At 36.1% G+C, this 12206-nt stretch overlaps 1 protein-coding gene across 1 annotated transcript; it reads left to right on the forward strand.

Annotated features, from left to right (window-relative positions):
- Nucleotides 1–1202: 1202 nt before the first annotated feature.
- Nucleotides 1203–2210, forward strand: LOC149242598 (F-box/kelch-repeat protein At2g44130-like). Its single transcript, XM_089370892.1, has one exon. It carries the CDS (start codon nucleotides 1203–1205, stop codon nucleotides 2208–2210), a length of 1008 nt encoding a protein of 335 aa, XP_089227018.1.
- The last annotated feature ends 9996 nt before the right edge of the window (nucleotides 2211–12206 follow it).

Consider the following 12206-nt stretch of genomic DNA (forward strand, 5'->3'; position numbering starts at 1 on the left):
GTAGTCATGATAATCTATTATTACATGTGTGCCTTACATGTTACATCTTGGAGACTAACTCTTGTCTTAAGACATAAACTCCCTACCTTGACTTCACAATCACCCTAGTATTAAAGCACATTAATACAATAGCCCATTGACCTAACAAATTTATACACATAAAGAAACCCAAGTGTCATTGAAATTGTGCTTACCAATATAATTAACATATAGATGTTAACTAGCCTAAATATCATATATATATTTACTAGACCATTTAGGGTTTAAGCTAGGGGTACTGCATATTTTGATAACAATTCACACCATCTCACCCAATGCTTACCTCACAAGGATGAATAGAAGGTTCTCAATAATTTCCATAGTGTTGCCTAAAATGACTAGTCTAAAGTTTCTCGCTTATGAAATGTCTTTCTTATAGGATACTTGTGGTCTTAAAGTGATTACACATGTTACATAAAACATTTGTCCACATAATAACTAAAGATATATATATATAATATTTCTTTACATTTATATAGATTCAAAATCTATTTTTCTACATTTTCATATATAATTTTTTATTTTATTTTATTTATAAAAAAATAATTTAAATATAAAAAAAATGATAATGTTTTCAAAAATGTAATCTAAAAAACACCAAACATATATATATATAATATTTCTTTACATTTATATAGATTCAAAATCTATTTTTCTACATTTTCATATATAGTTTTTTATTTTATTTTATTTATAAAAAAATAATTTAAATATAAAAAAAATGATAATGTTTTCAAAAATGTAATCTAAAAAACACCAGTGAGCAATAAAAAATAAAAACCACTGGATTTAAAAATAAAAATAAAGTATTTAGATTTAAATTTTATTATATTAATATTAATAATAATAAAACTAACCGACCAACACTAGAAATAAAAATTAAGAAATATATAAATTTCAAAGTTATTATATTAATATATGAATGAAATTAATACATGTTCATAGTATGAATAAAGAACATTTGATCACTTCAGTTCTCTTCTTCAAGAGTGAACAGCTTCAGTCGACACGGGCGGATAACTTGGGTGGATAACTGGCGATGCCCCATTCTGCTCATATATTTAACTTCATTTTCACCTTTTCACCTTCACTTTCGGAGCATTATCAGTCAGTAATAAACTTGATCACCAAATAGGTGTCTGTCTTTTGTTTGAAGTGTTGCGATGGACGTTATTCCAGACGACGTCATTCGATGTTGTTTGTTGAGAGTGCCTTACTCATCACACAATAATCTGAAAGCTGCGTGCACAAGTTGGAAGGTTATGCTGAGTAGCCCTAGTTTCTATGTTGACAGACAGATATGTGGGGCGAGCGAGCATCTCCTTTGCTTCATTCAAATGCATAAGAGGGTCGACATTCTCTGTGCAGTAAAGGTGTACAACCCTGTGACGGGGACTTCTGAGATGCTACCTCCCATCCACGATCCAGACTTTGTTAGAATAACACCACTGTGTCGCTGCGCTGCTGTGAATGGGAAACTGCTTCTCATTGGCGGATTCTACCACTATAGGAAGAGGGTATACGTTTATGACTTTGTATCTACCACATGGACCCGGGGAGCTGACATGCCTACAGGTAGATATTCCTTTGGGTGTTCTGTCTCTTCTGCCAATGGACTTGTCTACGTGGCCGGCGGTATCGATGAACATGGCACTCCCCTCGCGTCTGCAGAAGTTTATAACGTGGCCGAAGACAAGTGGGATATTCTGCCTCCTATGAACCAACAGCATCGCCAGGGATGCCATGGTGTTTTCATGCAAGGTAAATTCATGGTGTTAGGCGGAGGCCAGTTCAACAGAGATGCCGAGGTTTTTGATCCGACTACGCGAAGGTGGAGAAGGTGTGAAGATAGTGAGAGATTGAGTACAGATGTCGCGAGAAGTTGTGGTGTTGTTTCTTTTAGTGGAGAGTTATATAGATTCACGAAAGAGGAAGTAATAAAGTATGATGCTGCGAAAAGTGTTTGGACACCTGTAGCTTTTCTTCCGCAACATTTTGTCGATTTTCCATGTGCTACACAATGGCGCCACTATATTTTTGTAAGCGGAACCGCCACTCGCACACGGGTCTCGTATTTGTTCGACCCGTCAGTGACGCAGTGGACTGAAGTGAACGGTGTTTATGAGGAAGGTTCTACCTTGATCAAACATGCAACAGTCGTAGAGATTTGAATGGAGTGAGTTATGCCACCTGACTTATATCGGTTGAAGTGTTTGTCTGTTCAATCAAAAGTTATTATAAAAATATTTTAATTTTATATATTTGTGGGAGTTTGACTTCTCTTAAATTATTTAAATTTTATATATTTATGGTATTCTAACTTTTAATGCCGATAATTAGTCAGAAATTTTCATTTTCAGTTGAGTAAAATAGGTAAGGTTTTAAAATTATTTTTTTTATTATTAAAAGATAATATAAAATGATTTAAAAATATTTATTGTTTATTGAATTTTCTATATGGTTTATAATATTTATTGTTTTAATTTCTTTATTTTTTTTCTAAAGATAGCCAAGTTTTATTCAGCATTTTAAGACTTTCTAAAAAGTGTTGTTTTTTTAATGAATTTTTCAAGTCATTCTATTAAAGGTTGATGATTTTCCAAATACTTTCATAGATATTTAGAAAACTAATTGATTGTTTGATATAATTTTTTCAAGTATAGAAAAATTTCTCAAAATTTTGTAATCTCAATGGCTTGTAATTTCTAGTGTGAGCTGTGTTATTGTTACTTCAAGTTCTTGAATAGACGGAGTCATGAATAAGAGTATTGGATTAAGAGCTTTTCAAACTCATATATCTTCTTTTCCACTCTTAAATTTTTATATTCTAGTTCTAATATAAAATTAGCAAGAACATCCCTTATAATATGTAGTTTTTCTTTTCATTTGACACAGTATTTTTTTATCATTATTACTTTAATATTTAGCAAAACTTGAAATAATCAAAGTAGTTGGCAATTGAATAGAGTAATTGAATTAATATATCAATCTCTAAGTTTATAGAGAGATAAAATTTAATTTTCTTACTTAATAAATTTGTAATGAAAACAGATTTAAACCCATAAAAAAATATAAATATAATTTTAAATTATTAATCATATGCTTATCAAACTAATAATATTAAATTTTAATGATAGAATATAAATACATTAAATACTACTAATATTTATCAAACATTTTTACATGTTTATATTTTAAACAATTCTAATCCTATAATATTTATGAAACATTTTTACACGTTTATATTTTAACATTAATGAATCTTTACCTGGAAAGAGCTAAACAGCCATCCCCAGGGTATTTAATGTCCGGGGATATGCATGCAGTTTAACCTTATAACACGCGAAAGTCAAAATTTTAGTTAATGCTGAAGTTTAACCTTATAACACGCGAAAGTCAAAATATTAGTTAATGCTGAAACTTGGCTTTCACGTATTATCGCGTTAACCTTGGTGCGTGCATATCTCCGAGCATTAAATACCCTGAAGATGACTGGTTAGCTCTTTCCTCTTTACCTCACCTAAAAAAATTATTGTACATTGTTATTTCTGAAACATTAAAAAGCCTAACTCCACATGCAAGTACGTTAGAATTAATACCAATAAAACCGAGATCATGAAAACTAGTGCGTCTACAACGTAATATTATTGGTGCGTTACAGCATTAAAAAAATTGAAACTAATAAAACACTAATATCAAACGCAAATGCGATTATAGCCCAAATGACAAATGCAGAGATTAGCTGGTTTCTCAGAAGGGTTGTACTGCAGAGTCAGGTTCAGCTTGGATGGGAATTGATTTCAACATTGATCTGTGTTTCTACAGGTTCTACAAGTGCAGGGATTGGCTGTTCTTTTGGAGAGATATTTTGACCCAGAGTAGAGAAGGAGATTGTTTATTGTGGGAGAGAATCTGGTGCAGGGGGATGGGATTCTCTGGCTGGTGAAAGAAAATCCCATAGCATAGCACACCAGCCAAATGGAGATGGTTTAAGGTGAGTTAGAATTGAGTTTATCGGGTAGAAATTGGATTTTTGGTAATGGTTTTTTAAATAAATTTAAGTTGTATTTTACAAATTAATTAATACAATACAGTAAATATCATAAATCAGTATCAAAGTTTTTATTTTTTATAACATTATTCTTATTTTTATTCTATTTTGTAAAAGTTAAAATTTCTAAATACATTGAATTATCATTCCATATATTAAGTTTAATTAAATTTTATTTATATTTTATTTTTGCAAAATTAAAATGTTTATATTATATTATACTAAGTACCACATCTCGACTCTATAGAGTTGGGGAGTCCGACCACAATACACACAATTATAGATATTTAATTCTAAATACAAAGTTATGAAAAAAAAATTATAATATAGGTGTATTTTAGAATAGAATTCAAAATTTTTAATTTTGTTTTAAAAAAATTATTAGGTGGATGTTAGAATACTTTTAGTGATAATTATGTATTAAAAATTGAGTCAAAATTAGTTATCTCATTTTTTGTTTTTTAATTAAATTGATTAATTAAAAAAATGTATAGCAACAATTGCCATTGAAATGAATTATTATTTTATGTGAAAATGTTTTTCATAACCCATGGTATTGCAACAAAACACTATTGATAGATTAAGAACCTCAACAAAATACAAGTGAACATGAACACAAACTTCACAAGCTTGAGGTAATGAACATGTAATGAAAGTCCTTCTTGGAACACCTTCATGTGCCTCCTTGGCTTTCTAGCATTCTCCATCACGTTTTCCATCACCAATACCAAAATACCTAGACCTTTCGTCAATAAAAATTGGCTCAACTATGCCTTGTTCATGTTTTCCTAACCCTTTACCTTCATAGCCCATATTCATCAATAATTTGGACCCTATTCCTTTATTGTGTCTTTCAAATGCACCAAAACATTCATTTTGAGAGGAAATTAAAGATAAACTTGAATTTCATAACTCATTTTCATGGGCATACTTGGCTACGGTTTCCTTGGCATCATGGAGTTGAATCTCCATCTTGTGCATCTTTTCAAGAAGCTCTTGCTTCTCCTCCTTCATGGCCACCAAATTCTTTTGAAGTATAGTGTTCTCCTTCCCATATTCATACATATCTTGAACCATATCTCTCATGATGATAAGCTATTGCAACATCTCTTCTTCAAATAATCTTGTTAAGGAAGATGGATTAGAAGCATCACTTGTTGAGGCTGCCATCACACTTGTAATGCATCAAAAAACTTCACAAATCTACAACCATTAAAACCCTACTTGCACAAAACTAAAGAAATCAAAAAAAGAATCTTCGCTCTGATACCTACCTGATGTGTTGTTGAATGTTATTTTTCATGTGCTAATTTCAACTTCATATTAAATAAATTCTTGTCAATTGCTTCATGTGCATAGGTTCCCTTTTAGTGTTTGTGATTGAAAACAAGTAAATTGATCAAGTTTTATGTTAAAATTCATGATCAAAATAGCATGAAAGTAAAATGATGAAAAACTACAAGTAAATATATAGAAAATCATCAAATTTAACACTTAACATAGGGTTTTGATGAAGGATTTCATCCCTCCTTGGCTACATCTCCTTGGTCTACTTTCCATGGCTTGGGCACATGTATTAGCTCAATAATAGAAAACGTGTTGTTTACAAAGATATACTACTCCTAAATCCTACTTCAATGTGCTCAGAATGTCCAAATCAGTTAGGAACACCTTTTTCTGATCTCAATTTGGTCGAATTTTTCTGCAATTATGGTCAAAACTATTTTCCCTAGTAAACCTTTGATAAAGCTAGACGAACTCCAGTTAACTCCACTAAAACTGGAGTTCCCGCCGAAAAAGGAGAGATTGCCAAAATCTCCAATGAATTAAACTGGAGGTTAATTAACATTAATTGTGGATTAATTAACCACTAATTGTGCTTAGTGCTAATTCGTGCAGTTATGTAAAAATTTTAGTGTTACACATCATTTTGTCACTGCCCCTGTACTCCTCATTCCACTATCATGGAGGGCCTCTATATTGAACTTGACATGCTTTCCCATCATGACGAAACTCCCAATATGTCCCTCTTCATGAGTAGAATGATTCTCCTTTGCATCATTTCCCAAGAATATTCATTTTATCTCAGTTTACATGACCAACACTACTGATGAGTTTCATCCTCATGCTAATTTGTACAGATTGAAAGTAGCCCTCACACCATACAGAGTGACTGATCCCTTTTTTAGTCGCCCTGATACTCTTTTGGAAGGTTTTTTAAATATGGAGCTGAAGCTTCCATGTCTAGAAGCTTCGTAAAAGAAGTTTGGTAGATGGTCGGCCGGATGGATCCAAGGAAGTTAGTTTAGGCTCCTTTCCCCTATTAGGATGGAACAAAATCAAGAGATAAGACCTCCTCCCATGATGGGAAGTACCATCTCCCATCCATCCAAGCTATATAAACCTCTCTTCCTCCCAAGAGAAAACTAGTTGGAGTTTTGGAGGAAGTTTGAATAACCATCAAATCATCTATAACTTGTAGCTTTCTAGTGTATGTTTGAGCGATAATAGTGTGATTTTGGTTTGGTTTGAGACTAGAGGGGAAGAGGCCTTAAAACTTCCATTGTTGGAGATATCCATGTAGTGCTAGCAGAAGTGTGGGAACTTGGATATGTCGAAGGAGACTAGAAACGTGAAGGCACTAGTTGTAATCTCTTTCTGATTTATATAGATGCAACTATGGATTGATTTCCTACATGAAGTGCCATTTTACATCTTTATGGCTTAATGTTCCTTGACCTATTGAGTAGGCTAAATACAATATTGTATTCTATCATGTTTGTTGTTGTTGTTGTTGTTTTCCTGTTTCAGGTATTCGAAGGAAGGAAACATAAGATAGCTGGAGTGAGGAAACAAGATCATCACCAAGTGCAATAACATTCTTAGAGGTAGGTCCTCTTAATTGAGTCTAGCTTAAGGATATTTTCCATAGATTGCTTGTTCGTGGCTAGACCCGCTCTCTCTAGCTAGAGGAATTGCTTGTGTCCACACTGAGAATTTACCTGCACCACAGTTAGCTAGTGGATTAAGTGGAAGAGCTCACATGTGGAATTGAATATCATGGTTAGGCGCATTAACCCACGCAGTTTCACTAAACTTTAACATTAATTACAATGGTAATCAAATATGGTGGCAGTAATATGGTTGCTGTTACAGTTTAGTTGGCGCAGGTTTTTCTGACTATTAACCATAACCATTATGTTATGTGTGTTCACATGGGAGGGGGCTAGCTCGTGGGTTGGTTCCCTCGTAACCCATAAACTCCAAACCATTATGAATTCAAATATACGCAGTGACCATAGTTGGTTAAGTCTTATGGCGGTGGTATAGTGGTAAACCTTGGAGTTTGTTGGGGCGAGGTCACGGGTTCAACTCCTTTGACCTGCCCAATAATTTTATCACACTATACGCTCATTGACGAACACGGCCTTTGGGGAGGGAAATGTGGCATCCTCTCAGCTTGCCACTTGTCCCCTCCTCATTGGTCCACCATTAACCAATGAAAACATGCCAATCCACCAATCTATAAACCAACAACACGATGCCATTTGTCAAAATAATAAATATAATAGGTCATTGGCCTCTCTTGACTCTGCCCAGTCACATGCCACATCAACAGTACAGACTACTCACTGTGCGGTGACAGTACATTGTTTTTTTAAAAACATATTCTATTTGGTAAAGTGGTCAGCGAGCTCTATCTTCCCCATATGAACTCTGTTTTGAACCAAATGCACTGCATTGGGATCATTTTGCTAAGACAGATGTGGTAATTTAGGTTTCGAATGATTCCACGCACTTTGATTTTTGAGCAACTAATAGCCCTCAATCTAGATTCTGATCTATTAGCCTGATTTATCCGTCGAGCAGAGGAGTTAATGGGCCAACCATGGGGGCCAGCCCTAGGACACGTGGTAGTAATGTCGAAATGAATTTTAGAAATAAGGCATTAATGGGCATTTAAACGCTGTGACAATTTCGCCCAGGAGTTTGGTAGAATGAGCACTTTGTTAGCAAATTTTGTGGCGAAATGTAGGATTAGTGCCAGATTCTCGGGAAATTATAGAGTGACTAGCACAAAGGCTAGGTAAGCTCATAAATTAGTTTTTTACTTTTGAGGAGCAAGAAGAGGCTAGACAATAATTTTTGTGTCTTCTGAAGAAAATGGAACATGTTTAAGAGCCACTGGGGCACTTTTGAAGATACTTTTTTTTTTCTTTCAGGTTTGAGTCAATGGGTGCCAGGATTAACGAGTAGGTTGAATTATATTTTGAAGGCATTTGAGAATGGATAGGTCCTTGTAGGGGCTTTCTAGCCTTCATATGTTTTCTCCAGGAAATGGGACATCTATGGTGTAGCTCATGTTTCTCTTTTCTCATTATGTCTTTGAGGAAAGTTCTCTTTTAGTACTTAAAGTGAATTGTTGTACTTGTTATGCTCATTGTCACATGGAGTACGGGGTCTTGATTTGAGAACCCTTTTCTTATTGATTGTTTCATGACTTACTGTATGTTGTCATGTTTTTAGAGGGATAGTTCATTGAAGAAAAATGTTTCCTTGAAGGGGAAACTAGCCACTCTTTTGGCTAACACACTTTATATACTCTTTATCACTCAAGTATTTTGAGCATAATGAGATTGGGTCAAGACATTGGAAGCTGGAACAAGGAGACGTAGCAGAGGAGGGTTGGAGTACATTGAAAGTGGTCTCCTTTGCAAATGACACATGGCGATTTAAGCCTGGTCGGTGCAGTGTGTGGATTTTCGTTAGACGACACTCGTTTTCCCCCATTCGCCTTTGGCTCCTTCTTCTTCTTCTCTTTCTTCTTCTTTTCCTTCTTCTCCTTAGGAACTTGGCTTTTAGCTTTACCAGCTCCATCAAGCGAAGAGGAAGGAGGAGAGGAAGAATTAGAGGAAGTAGAAGGCTGGTGGGCAACTCTGGACTCGTCTAATTGCTGATTCGATTGTTCAGGAATAGTGGTGTTCTGAACGACAGAGGTTGAGAAGAGCCATACTGGCAAGCCAATTGTCAGTCCTGGAAGCGACAATGTGGCCATATGGGGCACACCAACATCTCCCCAAGAGGAGAAGGGACTAGGATTTCCACCAAGGGGAATTCCTTGGTTGGTAGGCTCCATTTTCTCAACCCAAGATCAACGTAGGAAAGGGGTATGAATATTCCGTTTAAAATAAATTTTAACACGCTTTGACACAACTTGTTTTTTCAGTTTTTAAGAGTCGAGAAAAAACAAAAGATGACTCTAGTCTCCTTCGATTTTTAATGAGCCTGAAGTGACAAGTGCTCAGATGGACCTTTTCCGTTAAGGAGTCTGAAAAGGAACGAAAGGGACTGCTCTGGAGGTCTAGGTAGAGGGATTACCAAACCAATCGCAAAACTGCAGAATACTTTTTACGGTACGGCAGTCAATCTTCCCGAATGCTGTGTTCGGTGCATTGCGATCAGTAGGGCGGCCGACATGGCTTCCTATGGATAAAGGATTTAAGCCTATAGGGGTCTCCCAATATATACTCGACGGTACGTGGGAGCACAAGTCCGTACTGGCACTTATCGTCTCAAAGTGGAGGAATCACCCAACCATCAATGAGGACAACAGTTACGAGGCTTTACGACGCCGGAATATGTCTCTAGCCTAGACCTCTAAATGTTGTGCGTTAAGTTCGAAAGCGTTGTTAGATTCATTGAATTTATTTTAAGTTGATCTTTCTTATGAAGTTTGCCTTTTGGGTTCACCACGAGATGTAGATGTAATTCCTAAAATGCAATCTAAAGATGATAAACAAACTTTTATCTCTTTTTAGCAATGAAAATCCTAGCTACTAGGGGAAAAGAAAGACACAATCTTTTCGCAAAGAGCAAAGAGCACACTGTAAATGCACTTTCCTAAATCAAGCCAAACAGACTGTCAATATGCAAATGCACATGCATGTATTTGTTTTTCACTTTCTTAGTATTGATGCTAAAAAGAAAGTTGAGGTACAAATCTGAATTTGCTTTCAAGCGACAAACACAAACAAGCTTCTTTTCGAAATCAAAAGGTAGAGATGATTACGACACTTTATGATTTTGAAATAAATACTCGTTTCGACACTAGAAAGTCACAAATTCAAACCAAAGGCAAAAGTAAAAGCATAATCGACCATCAACAACAAATAAACTTTCTCCTATGATCAAAATCGACACTTGCGACAGATCTAAATCAAAGGACGACAATACGATTATTATACTTTTGCAATGGAAAACTGTAAATGACTCAACAAACACATAAAAACATCTACAGTTCTTTTGTACAAATGAGGCAGAATATCAGTAAGGAAAAGGGGTTTGAAACAGTCATATACTGATCACAGGCTGCAAAATACAAAGACAAAACTGGAAGGAATGAAGCAAAGAACCTCAGCTGCACAGGGCTAGGCTGATCAACGCACCTGTTACATAGAGAAACTGCATTGCAGCACAGGTTTCCCTCTCGGGAAGTGCGTTGAAATGCAGAACCTCTTCACAGTGCCTGCGCTGGGGCAGAAACGAGAATTCTATCCGGGTTCTGGGTCACAGTTTGCAGTTTAATCTTTGGTTTTTGGCCGAGTAAAAGCAATCAGTAATGCACAATCAGGGGTAGATCTAAGGAGGGTCTAAGAGCTATCACAAGGGCAATCAGTTAGTCTATGAATCAGCTGTTCAAATCATAAACAGATCCAGTGACTGGATTGAAGCAGCAGATGTCTACTTTGCATTTGTTATGGCAAATGCAGTTCGATTGCTACTTATAAGTTTATGAAATAAACAACAAGAGATACACAAACAAACTAATTAGACAATCCTCCCCAGCGGAGTCACCATTTTGTTACCGAGAAAAGTGTCTATTTAGAACTGCTCTATCCCACTAAGGTGTGACAGCTACCTTAGAAACAAACAAAGAAAACTACTTTTGTATCTCCTTTATGAACTATAAACAAAGAGGAATAGGAAGAACCAACCTGTGTCTTGCGCTAGTCCTTCGATCCAATCTCTCTCCTCTTTGACAGCTTCCAGCTACCTGCTCCCTTACTTGCCCAGCTTCACCAAGTACCTGTAAGATCACAGAAGAAGGAAACTATACAAAGACATGGGTTTATATTCATAAATAACTTAGGATCAGATTTAAGTTAACCATACAAATGTAACAAGCATCAATGATACAAAAGCATGGAGAAGAAACTCAAATAGTTTTTATTGATATACAAGAAGATCCAGGAGGAGTTACAACCGATGATTCCTGACCCAGCATCAACCTCCCAGCAAAGAAGTCCCTTCTTCACCCCCAACAAAGCATAGATCACCCAATTCTCTGATATGTATCTCAAAACCAACAACAATTCCTTACAATGTGCAAAATTCCAGCCTCTGGATCTCTGGGATGAGGGATCCATTTATAGATGTATGCAAGGAGGATGAGTCAGCTTATGATTTGATTAGTGGCTTCTCTCTGTCAGTTCTTGCTTCCACTTGGAGACTGAAGGCCTCTTACTCATCCTTGGTCGAACTCAGTGAGGCAAGTGTCATGGGAGAAGATTCTGGAAGCTTCCATTGTCTCTCCACCTCGCGGAATGACACTGCCATTTGTCATTTCCCGCTCAACGCACCCTGGTAGTGCATTTAGGTGCGTTGCAGCGCACCTAGCTAGTGGATTTAGGTGCTATGCAACGCACTTGGCTAGTGGAGCAGCTGAAATGATCCTGATTTGACTTATTCTGAGCAGTTTCTGGTGGAGAACTTCTGGGAGAAGCTGTAATTTGTTGACCTTGTTCCTTTAGGGGTTGGAACAACACTTTTAGGGACTTAGGAGCCCTTGGTTTATGGACATTTCATGCTTAGAGCTATGAGGCACAAAAATGTCTATAACAGTTGCCCCCTAAAGTATGAGGCCGTTTATCGGGTGAAATGCTTTATTATGAGGATCCGAAGTTCTTTCAATGCTGGGAGGAGACCTGTAATAAGATACAATACAATACATTATCTTCATACTGTTTTCATGATCTAGCTGAGGCGGGCATTCCCATGCTCAGCTTTATAAATTCATTTTCATGTACATAGGACAGACAATCGTCTGATGGTAGAC

Source organism: Pinus tabuliformis, chromosome 8 (assembly GCF_031772625.1).
Source record: "Pinus tabuliformis cultivar Carrire ecotype Pingquan chromosome 8, CPIR1, whole genome shotgun sequence".
Classification (NCBI taxonomy): Eukaryota; Viridiplantae; Streptophyta; class Pinopsida; order Pinales; family Pinaceae; genus Pinus; species Pinus tabuliformis.

Coding starts and splice junctions, on each gene's coding strand:
- LOC149242598 (XM_089370892.1), top strand. CDS start 1,203: ATGGACGTTATTCCAGACGACGTCATTCGATGTTGTTTGTTGAGAGTG.